Source organism: Aspergillus pseudotamarii (assembly GCF_009193445.1).
Source record: "Aspergillus pseudotamarii strain CBS 117625 unplaced genomic scaffold BDV38scaffold_94, whole genome shotgun sequence".
Taxonomy (NCBI): domain Eukaryota; kingdom Fungi; phylum Ascomycota; class Eurotiomycetes; order Eurotiales; family Aspergillaceae; genus Aspergillus; species Aspergillus pseudotamarii.
Window position 1 is genome coordinate 51,635 of NW_022475108.1, and position 14,985 is coordinate 66,619.

Below are 14,985 nucleotides of genomic sequence, written 5' to 3' on the forward strand. Positions count from 1 at the left end.
TCTCGCAGATGTACCCACCTACAATGGAAATCCGCCACGGCCGATCTATCGGGCCTAGGGAGCTTGCTCCCTCGGGCCACAATTAGAAACAAGCCTCCACATGTTGAAACTGACCGCTGAGTACGGCCAACGCGCGTTCGGCATTGCGCACATGTTGCGAATTTTCGGCTAACTAGACGGATGCTCGAACAATCTCGACAGCTCATCGGGATCTTTTTACCCAGAATAGAGAACGGCCCATAATATACACCACAATGTTCTACCGATTCCCTTTTGTTGATTCATCTTTGCACTCCACCTACCTAGCCGCCTGAATCCTAACCTAGGTGTGGGAGAACTCATCTTCACAATATCCAAGAGCTTTTCTCTTCGCATTCCAGATGTCGACATAAAAATCTCCTCCACATGTGCTGGCGCGTATAGGAGCAGCAGATATACACAGCTCACATGAACTAGACAGACTCTACCAAGCTTCTATTGGCTTCAACACATGATTATGGATTTCAGGAGACGGTCACGGAAGATTCCCTGATCCATGATCCGTTCGGCGGCGTACTGTTTCTCTGCCTCCCAGTGAGCGCAGCGGGAATTGATGGAGCCTTTCACAACGTTCCCGTTTTGGCATTAAAATCCATTTGATAAACTAGCTTAGTTTTCCGCAACGCGAGATAGCCGAATAGCTTGCCACTGCTCCTCGCGCATCACCACCATACTTTTGATGTAGGCTACCTTGCTACGCTTCGGAGGCGGCCTGAATGCTTAGCGTGTGAGATCAAGTTAATAGTTGAGTTTCCCCTTTCTCCCGCCAAAACCGCCGACTCAGAAATTCTCCTCTAGTTGGATTTCCTCAGCAGTAGTGTGTTATTAGAACCATGGGCATTTCTTGTCTTGGATGTTGAGCAAGGGATCCGCCCTTCCACAAACCCGCTAGCATTCTTTTAGCATCCTGTGGATACTTACTCTTACTCTCTATCAATGCCCTTTCTTTCCCCCTCCTGCATAATATTCTCTGATCTGTCGCAGACTTTCCAGATCCTTCTACGGTTGACGAGTCCTGGAATATAGTCCCGCATCCCTTGTACTGAACCTTTTGAACAAGATCCAGGAGTGTCTGGGAGAGTCGAGACACTGACTCCCCAGAGTCAGACGCGTCAGTATCTTGGGGCTCCAGAGCCAAGGCTTATCGGCTAGCAATACTTGCTTTGAAGGAAACCTTGACAGCACGGTAGCATTCATCGATGGCGATGTAGCTTTAATGACAAGTATGGACGAAATGGGAATACGCTCAAATATATCGAGTCGGATCTCGGGCGGGACTAGTTTTGGGTTTTACTAACTGGAGAGTAGTAGTAATGGTATGGTCTAATGTCTGTTGTTTGGCTTACGGGTTTGCCGGGCCGATCGTGGCTAACATGGCTTCCGTATGTATGTGTACATACTCTTGTCAGCTGACTTGGGAATTGAGTTTATTGTGCCTTTTCTCTAAGCAATAAATCTGTATTTTGTCCATTTTTGCTACTGTGGCTCTTCTCCAGCGTATATGCATGACATTATATTTGTGATCCTGAACCTGATTTTCTATCGGAATGAGTATCATAAATCCATTAATTCTATAAGTATGTAACCCACTAATTATCATACTCCAACCCAGACTCCTTCCGAATCGCCCCATAAATACCCGCAACATCACCCTTCACGCCCTTCTCCTTCTTCACCTCCTGCAAATACCCATCAGTGACCTCCACACTCCTCAATCTCACCCCCGCATCCTGCGCAATGCTACTCGCATGACCCAGATCCTTCCGAGCCAAGTCGACCGCAAACAGCGGCTCCTCACGCTTGTAATAATCGCCCTCAACCATCCGATCCGCGTACTTGGCAAATGGCCCACCCAGCCAAGTGTGGATCCATTTCTGGTACATGTCGGCACCGAGACCGGATTTTTCCGCCAGCACGATACCCTCTGCAAGGGTCTCGATGGTGTTGAGGATGAAAGTGTTACCTAGGATCTTGAGCTGGGAGGAACGGCCGACATCGTCGCCAGGCAAAGGGAGGGTGGCCTTGGCCGTGACGCCCTCGAAGAAAGGCTGAAGTCTGTCAATTGCTTCTTGCTTTCCGGCGGGGACGACGATCATTTGGCCTGCGTCGGCCATGTTGGGGGCACCGAAGACGGGGCAGGCGATGAAGGTGGCGCCGCGCTCGTGGAGGGTGGTGTGGATGCGGCGGGAGGTATCGGGGTGGACGGTGGAGCAGTCGACGATAATTTTGGAGGAGAGGTCCAGGGAGGAGTCGGAGACTATGGTGTTGATGATTTGGTCGAGGGCTGGGTCATCGCCGACGCAGATGAAGGCGATTGTAGCCTGTTGCACGGCTTCCGGGATGGTGGTTGCGACGGTGGCTTTGTTGGAGCCAATTGAGTCGGCGAACGCGGTGGCCCTAGATGTTGTGCGGTTGTAGAGGATTATAGGTGATGTTTGGGGGCCTTTCAGGGCGATGTTGCGACTCATACCCTGGTGGGTATGTTAGCATTTCTGAAGAGAGACAGACATTGATATATATGTGTATAGATGGGGAGGTGTGTACTTACCCGGCCGATGTTGCCCAGGCCGAGCCATGCTACTCTTTCTGAAGCCATTGTGTCAATTTGGGATCTGTTATGCGTGATCAATTGGAAGAGGAGGATTGTCGAGCATCAATGGAAGGGCCGTGGGCAGGTAATTTATAGAGTGAGAGGATCGTGGAGGAGACTGCGTCATGCGGGGCATTTCGGGGGTTCGGCGTCACGTTTCCTTCCTAAAAGCTTAGCCGGCGTGGGGACTCGGAGCTAAATTTACATTCTGAGTCTAGAGCATTTGAGGCGTTTCCTGTCGCAAAGGAATTAATTGGATACAGAAGTGCAATATGTCCGTACTCGAGGGTGCAGTGGAAGAGTACTTGGAGAATAGATTACCAATCCTCAGGCCCCGGGCCGATTCCGCTGTCTAATTGAGTCGGTCCGAGTCAGTCGGACCAAATAAATACATCTACACTCATCGTCACGCCTTCATTATACGCTTGCGCTCTTTCCTTCACCGGCGCATTTTCGTGCTGCGCGGCTCTGCTAGCAAGGAAATGATCTTCTCACATGCGATGACTCGTCCATCTTTTGGCCCCAATTTAGTTGCGATAGTTTGCGCCTGGTGTCGCATCGACTCGCTCTGACCGCTTGCTAGCACCCGAATCAATGCCTGCCCCAGTTCCGGTCCATTGACACCTGGCGCAGTCTTGCGATTTGCCCAGATCCCAATACCTAGCCATTCTGCGCGCAAGGCGAAATCGTAGGTGTCGAACCAGATGGGAAGGATGACTTGTGGCACGCCAGCCCTAAAACAAACAAGCTATCAGAAATTGGGACCGCCAGCATTCAGGAATTTACAGCCGTGTATACTAACCGTATCGCCTCCTGATAAGAATTGGACCCTCCATGGTGAACCATGCATTCTACATGGCCACTCGTGAGAATGCAAATAGGCTCCACTGCCAGCCACGGCTCAACCCGAACTTGTCCCTCTGCGATGGCAGTACGAAGATTGTCAGGTAGAGTGGTATCATCGAGCGTTGTACCGGAACTTGGCTTGATTTTCCATAAGATTTGGACTTCCGGCCTTTTATCCAGGAGCATGCGGAACCCTTCTATGAGCTCCTTCAAAACATCGATCGTATACGTCACATGTGATCCCAAGTTCACCAAGACTGTTGGTCGTCGTCCGAGCCAAGAAGCCAGTTCTGGTTCCTCCTCGGCAATTGGGCCACAGGGGCGCAATATGGGACCGCATAATGTGAAGCTGGCCGGAAAGTAGCAAGGAATTTCGGTCTCCCATCTGGTCGGGAGAAGAACTTCAGTCTTGTCCTTGTTGAGCTGTTGGGAGATTTGTGCAGAGGTTGCACTCGGCAGCCCTTGAGCAGTACGATATGCCGTCAGCTCTCGGGCTCTTGGGTTGCCCATAAGAATCGATAGCATCCGAAGAACAAGATAAACGTTCGGAAGAATCAGGTACCATGGTAAAGGATACGGGTAACCGGAACCCACGCTGACTGATCAGTCAAGATACATAGAGCAAGAGGCTAAGTACAGATGGACTAGGTCTCTCACATTGGATATTTCCACAAGCTCGCCCACCTCGGCTGTATCGTCAATTCCTTGAATGTGTTAGGAGACAGGGCCACATAACGTTGTTCTAGCATGCGGCACGCATCAACTGCCTGTAAGAAGATTGGATCAAGTACGACAATGGCTGGTTGGAGCGTGCGGATGAGGGTAGAGCAGTCTTGATATATTGCCATATACTGTGGGCCATCCCACGGGGTTGCCACTACGGGAAGGATGTGCTTGTATGTGTTCAGAGCTGCTCGGAAACCGACGTTATGAACGTGAAATGAATTGGTACATATATTGAACCAAGGATGGGCCTCTATCATGGGAGGGCCAGTCAGCGGATGGAAAGTCGCACGATTTGTCACTGATGACAGAGATGCGGCACGGATATTGAGCTTGGAGACAGCGGTCTCTAAAGGTGCGAACGAGCCGATATGGACATCATAAGAGCGAATGAGAAACTCATGGGCTACGGCTAAACTGACAGTTGCCTGGCCCAGCTCACTGAGGGTCAAAAAGAGAATGGTTGATGGTGCCATTGCGCTAGTATGTATAAGATGGAGTAAAGAAGATCAGGAATGAAAGACTGGCCAAGAGATGAAGAGAAGTGAAGCGGTTAAGATTGGTAAGGAACAATACGAAAAAGAAGCCTATCCGCCAGACATGCTTTCCTTCTACAGATGTGATGCTGGAATTTCTTTTAACACAGATGTTCAGGGAGTATTGGAACCGACATTATCTGCAGAATATGTATGAATAGTCAGCTGATCTTCTTCTGTGTAATCCAGTCCAATTTTGATGCAATCAGCCACAGATAAGGAGATGTCTTTCCTGAATTGAATGAATTTATTATTAATATTATAGGTCTTTCTATTAGGTTTATTCACATTCATGTGTATTACCCGTGGAGAATCAGACCAATGTATGTGCACACATGCCCAGTCCGCTGTTCTCCATTGATTCTCTATACATAGATAGTATGACTCTGGATACGAAGGGAGCGCCCCCTCTCCTTCACCACCCGTAATCTGCAACTGTGCATGCGTTTCACAAGGAGGACATATCACGTCCTGCATGATGACTTTTACCTCCGGAACGAAAGCTGCACTATCTTTCAGTGTCGAGTAACCGAGCGCTTGTCTCGGGTATAGGGTATATGTAACTCGCCGTTCCATGGGCAACCGACACTCAAGCTTGGGGTATTAACCAAGCAAATGGGCCGTAAGCGATTGTTGATATGGAGCCTGCTTTGGTCAGGCGATCGACCAGGCCAATTATGGGGCATCAGAAGCCCTCCGAGAAAAGACTAGTGCATGCAGCTGTTCCATCTAGTCCTTTCGTCCGCGACCACTAATGGCGGAGTTGCGGGTATTGACACGGTCAATGTCGTAAGGATTTTCCTCATACTGCGTCGCTGTACGGCCCAAGGAGTGCCCGGACTTCTTAGAAGCCCGAGAACCTCGTCGATCAAGTGCAACCTGGGATGGAATCGTGGAAAGGCTGTCGGAGTCATCACTATCACTGCTTATATAGACAGACTCGGCTTTCTCAGCCACCGTCGTTTTCTCTTGAGCTGGCTCTTGAGGCGGGGGTGCATTCTGCTTGGCGGCGAGACGCTGCATGAATGCCTCGGCCTCAGCGGCGTAAACACAACGCTTACGGATCTGAGCCCCGTAAAGATAGAAGAGAATAGGGAATGGTACACATGCCACGGCTAAGAAAGCTGGAATGGAAGAAGCCCAGTGAATGCCTAGATTGCGATACATATAGGTGGTGAATAGAGGGAAGGCGAAGCCGAATAGAGACCGAAGAGCTGAGTTAGCTGCAAGGACCGATGCTGAATAAATTGTGTAAGCGTCGATCAGATAGTTGAAGACACTGAGGAAGACCAAGACTAGTCCAAACCCAAATGGTACGCCCGCAGCAACCGGAGCCATCCAGTGGATGGTTGGATAGTTAGTCCACGCGAACCAGAAAAGGCCGATGGGCAGGGCGATTCCTCCAACAATGCTGGGAGGAAGACGGACCTCGGGTGCAAGACGACCCGTGGTTTGCTCACACAGCTTAGCATAACGAAAATTGTCTGGAAAGGTGCAGGCGACTGCGATGATCATCCCCACTAGAATGCCCATAAAAGCCAAGCCTCCAATACCCTCACTCCAGCCACGGACTTCCTGAAACACGATCGGATATGCTGCAAACAACATATACAGTGTTCCATATATGATAGCCATATAGATACAGAACAGAAGCACAATTGGTTCTTTGAAAAGCAAAAGCCATGGGCGGGAGAGGGCCGTAGTCAATGTCTTTGTCAATGTCGCTCTGCCTCGTTCGATATCCAGTTTACTGCGGTAGACTTGTCCACTCAATTCAGAAAGTTTTTCAGCTCGGCGACGCAGAAGGACTGGAGCATATGTCTCTGGCAGTAATATGCACATAGCCAGCCATACAACACCTGCTAACGCCGCTAGAAAGCCTTCCACCCAGCGCCACCCCGCGGCAGAGCCGAGGAAACCCCCAATCACCGGGCCAAACGTAGGACCGCAGAGCGGTGCTGCAGCGAAGAGACTGATCGCAATACCACGCTTTGCAGCCGGAAACATATCTGCAATCGTGCCTCCTGCATTTCCGAAAGGTGATGATCCGAAGAATCCTGCGAGAAACCGTAGAATAATAAGGGTTTGGATGTTCTGAGATCCAGCAGCCCCCGCATTGAACGCAGTGAGGAAGAAGAATGTGCTAGTGAAAATATGTCGACGACCGAAGGTCTCACTCATCGGTGCCCAGATCAATGGCCCAAAGGCAAATCCCAAGACAAAGAGAGAAATCCCGAGGATAGCAACTTCCTGTTCACAGTCAAAGTCCTTGACAATCTGGCCCATGCCGCCTGAGTATGCAGAGGAAACCAATGCAACAGTGAGGGTGACAAAGGAGACTAAGACAGTATAGGACCATTTTTGGACGTCGCTGAAGTCCATTGGGTTGCGCGGGTCATTAGGGATCCAACTGACAACGTAAGGGTCACCATCGGTTCCTGATCCAGCATAGGGATAATTAACCACTTCAGGTGTCACAACCTTTTGGTCGAGGACTAAACGCCAGTAGGGAATCTTAGAGGATAGAGGCATCTCGCCGCCCCCGGCTAAACCGGTCATGCCTGTTGTGGTACTAGATATCCTTGTCAGTCAATAATACTTATTACCCATTCCAGCCTCGGGTTATTCCTCTAAAGACATGCATATGTCATGGGATCGACATATTAGTGATGGACCCACCTGATGTTTATTTTATAGAGGAACGTTTATGAAACAGTATCACGTTGTCAGCTGTGTTATGCTTCGTGTACTCCTAAGATTTGAATTGGAAAGTGTAGATCATAAGAATCCAATGTCATGGGCGGGCACCATATAGTTAAAAGAATAAGATTAAATTTATGCAGTATGTAATACGAGAATATGAAGGCACAACATGGAGAAAAAAAAGAAAAAACGTAAGCAAAAAAATTTCTTGAACTTCTTAGGATAGCAACCGAGAGATGCCTCGGTTATATTTAGAGAAAGATTTATGGAAAGGTAATCTAATCTACCTTGCATAAAACCATGTACTAGATCGACAACGTGTCAGTCAAACGGTGCATTGCGTAGTTAGTACTAACGCCACTAGATATTCACTATCCATTAGCATTTCGCATTTTAGATATGCAGACCCCTCAACCTTGGATAGCATAGATACCCGTTTAACCATATCTTCTGTCCGTTGAAATTTTTTAGTAGAGCTATTAATAAAAAGGCGCTTGGAAACCGCCACCGTTGAACAAGACTTTCGGCCCGACGGTTCCTAGCACTACGGGCGACAAGCTCGCTTGGCCAAGTGGAGCGCCATTTAACAGGAGAAATTAAGAAGTGGCAGCGTATATTAGTAACCCATGTACACCATATTTCAATTGTTTAATACTATCCATCCATACTACACTGTACAGAGAAACACGTAGTATCAATCTTTGCATATCTCGAACCTTATCCAGATAATGCCAACGGTTGAACTTTCTCCACTAATTGCAAACCACTGTGGGGATTCACTCGACAACAATGAATGGACGAGTCGGCAAAGTCGGCATTCCGTGCCGACAAAAGCGGTGGGGATCAAATAAGCGAGATGAAAGAACAACGCCTTCGGAATAAGATGCCGAACTACAGTACTACCAGGCAACGGTGCCCATATTGCGGAATAGCATGTTTAATGTAACATTTAATAGTATGTCGCTTTGAATTACTAAGCGTCATTGCCTCAATTTTCTAATTCGTGATATTGCATAGTTGTTTTTCATGTATCCCCCCGGTTATCATTCATGAGCCTCATTGCAACAGTTTCTCAGGCAACTGTCTATGCAATGAGGTGTACCAACAACCACGGGAGCATGTACGCTACATACATAGATCGCCCTTGAGAAAAGTTCCGTTTACTGAAAATTGGTAGATCTATTGGATCGACTGCTTAGGAAACTAAATGAATTGATCGAGGTACTTGCGGAAGACGTGCAGACGTGCATGTACGTATTACTAGTAGTACATGGGTTGAGCAGCTACACGGAGTAGAAATAATCAACTTAAGTAGGCTAGAGATATGATAAAGAAAAACTCTAAACAAGACTTTTTTGAGAGACGGGCAGTTGCATATTATAAGCAAATTTGAATAGTTGTATATATATTCTACGGAAGTTATAGTAATGCTATATAGAAAGACCTAGAAATGTGTACAATCTATCCGCGGCTCCGTGTGAAGTTCACAACCTTAGGGAAACTATGCTCTAACGACCTTTCCAGTGCCATAAAGAGACGTGTAGTCCGAACATGTAATTCTAGAATTAGAAAGATTAGAATGGATACATTGGTTGTGTCGATGCACAGATAGACGTACCTTCTATAGTAAACTCATAGCTAGCAGATTGCCCCTCATCACGATAAGAAAGAACTGGTCCACCCCAAGCCCTGTTCGCATATTCGTCCATAATATCCTTCTCCTTGACCCGCACCTTAAGTCCGATGTTCTTGTTTTGACCCACCCAAACCATCTCATAGGGGGCCTCGCTGGTCGACGAACAAGCGGTATTATCGGATTCTTCCGACTCTGGTGAGGACTCAAAAGACTGACCAGAATGCTTCGCATGGTTCCTTAGCCAGTCTCTAAATAACCTAATAACACCATTTTCAACTGTCACTGCTCCCAGAGGGAAATTACTCCCCCACATCACTTCTACTACATTCACAGCTATACATAATTGGATGAAATTTTCGAATGCCTCTAGGTGCATAGGAAGTGTCACGATTGAGTTGTCCGCTTGCTCCTGGTTGACTTTCGACACAATCAGCATTGGCTTGTACAACCCATTTCCCTGTAGATGCCCTACCCGCTGATGAGAAACGCCTTGCTCCACCGATTCTTTGCATTCCTACCACACTGGGCCGAAATCTAGAATATAGGGAACCGAGTCTCCCTAGCTGTTGTGCTGTATCAATATTCTCGTACAATGAGCCCTTCCCTTCGTACTGGTTACTCAAACCATCCGTACCGAGGTATTTGCAAAAGACGTGGGGTTCGGTAGAATATGAGCTCGGATTTAAGCAGTCGAGCATAAGGTTATATTCGCTCAGTGTTACAGAGACAAGAATTCGATAGTGCAAAATCCGTAATATTAAAGCATAAAACCGGTGGGACACCGTCGTTAAGGGGAGGAGAAAATGGGCTGGCAATGGAGATAGGATCTGAACGAGCACCTGAACGTTATTTGACAAGGCTTAGCTCAGAGATAAATTGATGTCAGCCCAATCATACCTCATTTGGGAGGGAATAGAGGTGGAGCCTCGAGCGATTAGTGGCCATGCTTTTAGTGATGAAACGTGGGGAGCAGCAGTAAGGGCTGCACATCTACTACGTATTTACTGGTATCTGTTCCATTAAAGAGGTGCGGGGGCCAATCATGAATGATACAATTGGATGGATAACCTTGAAGGCTTAATGTAAAACGTTTAACATGATGTAGAAGTGAGTACCCTTGGAACTTCCCCAGATATTGCTGATAAGCCATGTCGATAAGAGTCCACCAGTTGCCCCTCGTCTCGGACCAACCAATCGGGCCCTGACGTCAGCCTGGACGCGATGCTGGGGCTTATTACTAACTAAAATACTCAAACCTTAGTCGGCCCGGTTCATTTCACTCAGGACACTCGGGCAGCCGGTGAGAAGCTCGGGCTAGCCAAGACAAAACGGCTAATATTAACCCCGCCTGGCGACAGAATATGCATGGGAAAAGAGCGCTAGAAAAGAGCACCCTACCCACTCTGCGTAGTTAAACCACCAATCTGATGTAATGCGGATAATTGATATGTGTTGGTCACTAGAGCAAATATCCCGTAGTTGGCGCTGTTCCTGCATATATGGAGGACAGCCACGCGAATTGAACGATCTACACCTGTAAGGCAAACCGGCGGCAATGGAGGAAGAATGTACTAGTAGTCAATTCAATTCATTTTCAGATAGCGATCCAAACTTTGCAGTAAATAGGGCTGAGGCCATTCTCAGTAACGTGAGTGTTATTTACCCGAACAGACGTCATGCCGAGTTTTATATTAATTCCCCGTCGGTGTGTTCGGTACCGAAAGGGTCTCAATTAATTTTCCGGAGACCCCGCGAAACAGGCCATTTGCCCCGCCGCCGTCGCTTCAGCTTTGCTGACTTTCTCTCCTACCTTTTCTTCCCCTCTTTTCTTCTCTCTTTTTCTCTTCGTAGCTTGCCTTTCATTCATCGCACAGCACGCGCGCGCTTCATAGCAATCGGCAATCATGGTCGAAAACGTTCTTGATGATATCTCCCACCGGAGGTACAACCCACTCCGCGGTTCTTCCATTTTAGTCTCTCCCCACAGAACTAAGCGTCCTTGGCAGTAAGTCTTGAGAGAAAAATTTTCTTTGATTTTTGGGTGTAACGACTGCCCTCAACAATATGAGGAATGAGCAAACTTGAAAGTTCTAGAGAGCTAAACTTCCGCCGTAAACAGAGGCGCACAAGAAAGCCCTTCCAAGACAACTCTGCCCACCTATGACCCTGCTTGCTATCTGTGCCCAGGCAACAAGCGTGCGCAAGGAGATGCGAACCCCAAGTACGAAAAGACTTTCGTTTTCGTCAACGATTACAGCGCTGTTAAGGAGGAGCAAGCACCATATAGCCCGGAAAATGCAGATGGTGCGTTCCCACATTAGCCAGAGCAAAAGACGTAGTTCTATATCACAGCGCTAACGTGTACACGATCAACTTTAGATCTGGAATCTTTCTTCTTGAAGGCAGAGCCTGTCACTGGCAAATGTTATGTGCTTACCTTCTCAGCAGCTCATAACCTCACTTTGGCAGATCTGTCTCCAGCTGAGATTGCCCCCGTCATTGACGCTTGGACCGAGATCTACAGTGCACACCTGTCACCCAAGTCACCGTTGGCTGCTGTTGCCCCTGCGACCACCCTTCCCCCCAACTCCTCCACCGCAGATCTGGCCAAGCCCAAGGAGCAATATCGGTATATGCAGATCTTTGAGAACAAGGGCGCGGCTATGGGGTGCTCGAACCCTCACCCCCATGGGCAAGTCTGGACCACCAGCTCGCTACCCGAAGAGCCAGCGATGGAGCTGGAACAACTTAAGAAATACCGCAAAGAGCATGGAGGCAAGCACATGTTGGAAGATTATGCGGCCCTCGAAAGCCAGAAGAAGGAGCGAGTGGTGTTCGAGAACGGAGCATTCCTGGTTGTCTGCCCCTGGTGGGGAGTTTGGCCATTCGAGACGATGATTGTTAGCAAACAACACAAGCGTGCGCTCGTTGACCTGAACGCCAACGAGAAGGCACAGTTGGCCGAAGCCATCGCGGAGGTCACCAGACGTTATGATAATTTGTTCGAGACGCACTTCCCATACAGCATGGGTATCCACCAGGCACCCCTCGATGGGACTGAAGAGGAGATTGAGTCTTCTTATCTGCACTTGCACTTCTACCCTCCTTTGTTGCGCAGCGCCACTGTGCGGAAGTTTTTGGTTGGGTAAGTTATAGTTCCTACGTACATTTTGTCATCAGGTGGCTGATTGATCTCTAGTTATGAAATGATGGGAGAGCCTCAGCGAGATATCACCCCCGAGCAAGCGGCGGCAAGATTAAGGAACTGCGGAGGAGAGCTGTATAGGAAGAAGTTGGACGGATAAGATATCACAGAGTAGGATAGAATAATCTCGTATCTTGAATGAGTCACGGTGCACAGAAACAATTTTTGGTTAGCCATGGGTATCTAATATTCTTTTTAATTTCCTCCTTGTAACACCAGGACTGTAGGTAGGGTTGATGCGATCGACTAGGAACTCGAAAGAAAGAAAGATGGAAGGGATACATCGAGGGATAGGTTAACGTCTCGCATGGAAAAAATTTAGGCAGAGAGATAGTTTTCCCTCTGTGTCAACATCCAAGCCAGAGTCGATGACGCAACAATAAGAGGGCTCACGAAACGCCCCTTGAGTTGGGCACTACCGAAACCCAGCCACTCGCCAACAAAGTGTACCAAGGCGATTCCGAAAGACCACATAGCAAGGTCATATGTCACAGGGGTCGTGATGTTGTAAGCTGCATACATTCGGATCACGGCGGAGAGGAAAGTCCAGGTGCCAAAGGTGCGAGAGGATAAGGGATTGGTTAGCGGACGACCATCAGCGGATCGTCCATTGTAGAGCTCCGCAGCGTAGGAGTCCGATCGGTACGCTTGAATGCTGTTTGCCGAAGAGACCACCGAGACCTAGAAAGAATCAAAACTTAATATGATGCCTGGAATTGTTGAATAGGAGACGTACTAGGAAAAGCCACTTGGGTAGAAAGCCCTCGAAAGGAGGCAAGTAAGAGAGAATAGCAGCCATTGCTTACAGAATGGTGTGCTGTGACAGGGGGAATATCAAGTAATTGACGGAGCTTGCTTTTAATTGGAGTTATCTGTGATGCAAGTAGAGCTATAGCAGTAGTACCTTGGGGGAAGCAGAGCACAAGCAATGGTTGGGGGCCGAGGCTCTTTTCTTGGCACAACAACTCTCATTAAATTCCACCAACGTTACTCCGATCTCCGCGTCCGCCGTGGAATCTCCCTCCCAAACCGATCCTTCCTTCCATTGTTGGACCTCAATTTGTCTGGGTTAAGGGGAAAAGGCGCCAATCATGGAATTCCTGTCGAAGCATACAACTTGTCTGTCTAATCTGGAGCTTAACCTTGCTCCCGGATGGCAGACTGTCAGCGCGTATTTCCTTCTTGCAGCAGGAAGCTTGTTTGTCGCCTCTAGAGCTTTGACTTTTGTCAGAGTTCTTCTCAGCCTGTTTGTTCTTCCTGGAAAGTCAGTAAGTTGCGGCTGGACTCTGAATAGAATGGCCTCAAACAACGCATTAACTTTTAATGTCCAGCTTCGCACTTTCGGCCCCAAGGGTAGCTGGGCCGTGGTCACAGGTGCCTCCGATGGTTTGGGCAAAGAATTCTCGCTCCAACTTGCTCGTGCTGGCTTCAACATCGTTCTCGTCTCCCGGACTGCCTCGAAGCTGACTACGTTGTCCGATGAGATCACCTCCAAGTACGCCTCCGTCCAGACCAAAACCCTGGCTATGGACTTTGCTCGCAACGAAGATAGCGACTATGAGAAGCTGAAGGCCCTGGTGGATGAGCTGGACGTAGCCATTCTAGTAAACAATGTTGGAAAGAGCCACGACATCCCCACTCCTTTTGCATTGACTTCTCAGGAGGAGATGACGGACATCATAACCATCAACTGCATGGGAACCCTGCGTGCTACTCAGTTGATTGTGCCGGGAATGATGCAGCGCAAACGTGGGTTGATCCTGACAATGGGATCCTTTGGTGGCCTTCTCCCAACTCCTCTTCTTGCCACCTACTCCGGTAGCAAGGCCTTCCTGCAGCAGTGGTCGACGGCTCTTGGCTCGGAACTTGAGCAGCACGGTATCACCGTTGAGCTCGTACAGGCATACCTCATCACCTCTGCTATGTCAAAGATTCGCCGGGCCAGCGCTACAATCCCGGACCCCCGGTCGTTCGTCAAGTCGGTATTGTCCAAGATTGGCCGCAATGGTGGATCTCCATTCTACGCTTACAGCTCGTCGCCCTACTGGAGCCATGGATTGATGGCTTACTTCTTAACTTGTATCGCTGGAACCATGGGGAAGTTCGTTACTTCTAAGAATCGGGGAATGCACGAGTCAATCCGGAAGCGAGCTCTGCGCAAGGCCGAGCGCGAGAAGGCGAAGAAGAGCACCTAGGTGAAGGTATATGTCGTCCTTGAATTTTGTTGCTGTAAAGGCTCGTCGCACTATATCGTGTGATTGATCCTGTAGGAAGGGCAGCATGATGACATGAATTTCAATGTTTATTAGGTTAATTCGTTGAACGAGATTGAGCGCTGAATGATCTTGGGTGAAGGGACTGTAAAAAATGTCATTTTATTATTACACTAGTAGAAGTTTAATCTACGTTAGAAACACAATACATTTCATTGGAGACGATTGCTATTGTTTGTGTCCATGACTAGGTCACAAGATGTTGGCATGTGCACGGTATAGAGCTTTCTAGCTTCCGCATTCTGCGCCCAGTGACCACTACAACCTACACGTTCTGCATGGGAATAATGCTTCCCTCTCAGTATCGTGATGTGAGATGCAAGGTGTGGAGTACTCGACAGAGGAACAACTTCCATATATACCTTTCGCAGGGTTCCAGGGCATTTCAAGATGCGACAAAAATTGCTCGCCATACAAACATAGTCCCACTGTGA

The 14,985-nt window shown here is 48.4% G+C and overlaps 7 protein-coding genes across 7 annotated transcripts; 2 read left to right on the forward strand and 5 right to left on the reverse strand.

Moving 5' to 3' along the window:
• Positions 1 to 1,628: 1,628 nt before the first annotated feature.
• BDV38DRAFT_288194 (NAD(P)-dependent oxidoreductase) lies at positions 1,629 to 2,635 on the reverse strand (the record flags this gene model as incomplete). Its single annotated transcript, XM_032061006.1, has 2 exons — positions 1,629 to 2,510; positions 2,588 to 2,635. The coding sequence occupies 2 exons, from the start codon at positions 2,633 to 2,635 to the stop codon at positions 1,629 to 1,631; spliced, it is 930 nt and encodes a 309-aa protein (XP_031908026.1).
• A 433-nt stretch (positions 2,636 to 3,068) lies between these two features.
• Positions 3,069 to 4,955, reverse strand: BDV38DRAFT_297383 (glycosyltransferase family 1 protein; the record flags this gene model as incomplete). Its single annotated transcript, XM_032063116.1, has 3 exons — positions 4,133 to 4,955; positions 3,432 to 4,070; positions 3,069 to 3,363 (listed from the first exon to the last, which is right to left on the reverse strand). Exons 1-3 carry the CDS (start codon positions 4,672 to 4,674, stop codon positions 3,069 to 3,071), a joined length of 1,476 nt encoding a protein of 491 aa, XP_031908027.1. The 5' UTR covers positions 4,675 to 4,955.
• Positions 4,927 to 7,620, reverse strand: BDV38DRAFT_262645 (MFS transporter). Its single transcript, XM_032056122.1, has 2 exons — positions 7,414 to 7,620; positions 4,927 to 7,306 (listed from the first exon to the last, which is right to left on the reverse strand). Exon 2 carries the CDS (start codon positions 7,291 to 7,293, stop codon positions 5,464 to 5,466), a length of 1,830 nt encoding a protein of 609 aa, XP_031908028.1. The 5' UTR covers positions 7,294 to 7,306; positions 7,414 to 7,620; the 3' UTR covers positions 4,927 to 5,463.
• Positions 7,621 to 8,945: 1,325 nt separating this feature from the next.
• On the reverse strand, positions 8,946 to 10,223 carry BDV38DRAFT_275507 (F-box protein; the record flags this gene model as incomplete). Its single annotated transcript, XM_032058042.1, has 7 exons — positions 8,946 to 8,996; positions 9,056 to 9,058; positions 9,111 to 9,512; positions 9,592 to 9,595; positions 9,665 to 9,912; positions 9,971 to 10,063; positions 10,170 to 10,223. 7 exons carry the CDS (start codon positions 10,221 to 10,223, stop codon positions 8,946 to 8,948), a joined length of 855 nt encoding a protein of 284 aa, XP_031908029.1.
• Positions 10,224 to 10,774: 551 nt separating this feature from the next.
• On the forward strand, positions 10,775 to 12,874 carry BDV38DRAFT_226765 (UDP-glucose:hexose-1-phosphate uridylyltransferase). Its single transcript, XM_032052871.1, has 4 exons — positions 10,775 to 11,078; positions 11,193 to 11,377; positions 11,453 to 12,218; positions 12,273 to 12,874. The coding sequence occupies exons 1-4, from the start codon at positions 10,978 to 10,980 to the stop codon at positions 12,376 to 12,378; spliced, it is 1,158 nt and encodes a 385-aa protein (XP_031908030.1). The 5' UTR covers positions 10,775 to 10,977; the 3' UTR covers positions 12,379 to 12,874.
• BDV38DRAFT_226696 (Erg28 family protein) lies at positions 12,410 to 13,137 on the reverse strand. Its single transcript, XM_032052869.1, has 2 exons — positions 13,015 to 13,137; positions 12,410 to 12,959 (listed from the first exon to the last, which is right to left on the reverse strand). Exons 1-2 carry the CDS (start codon positions 13,075 to 13,077, stop codon positions 12,597 to 12,599), a joined length of 426 nt encoding a protein of 141 aa, XP_031908031.1. The 5' UTR covers positions 13,078 to 13,137; the 3' UTR covers positions 12,410 to 12,596.
• BDV38DRAFT_226900 (ketoreductase) lies at positions 13,086 to 14,642 on the forward strand. Its single transcript, XM_032052872.1, has 3 exons — positions 13,086 to 13,546; positions 13,610 to 14,479; positions 14,588 to 14,642. Exons 1-2 carry the CDS (start codon positions 13,370 to 13,372, stop codon positions 14,471 to 14,473), a joined length of 1,041 nt encoding a protein of 346 aa, XP_031908032.1. The 5' UTR covers positions 13,086 to 13,369; the 3' UTR covers positions 14,474 to 14,479; positions 14,588 to 14,642.
• Positions 14,643 to 14,985: the final 343 nt, after the last annotated feature.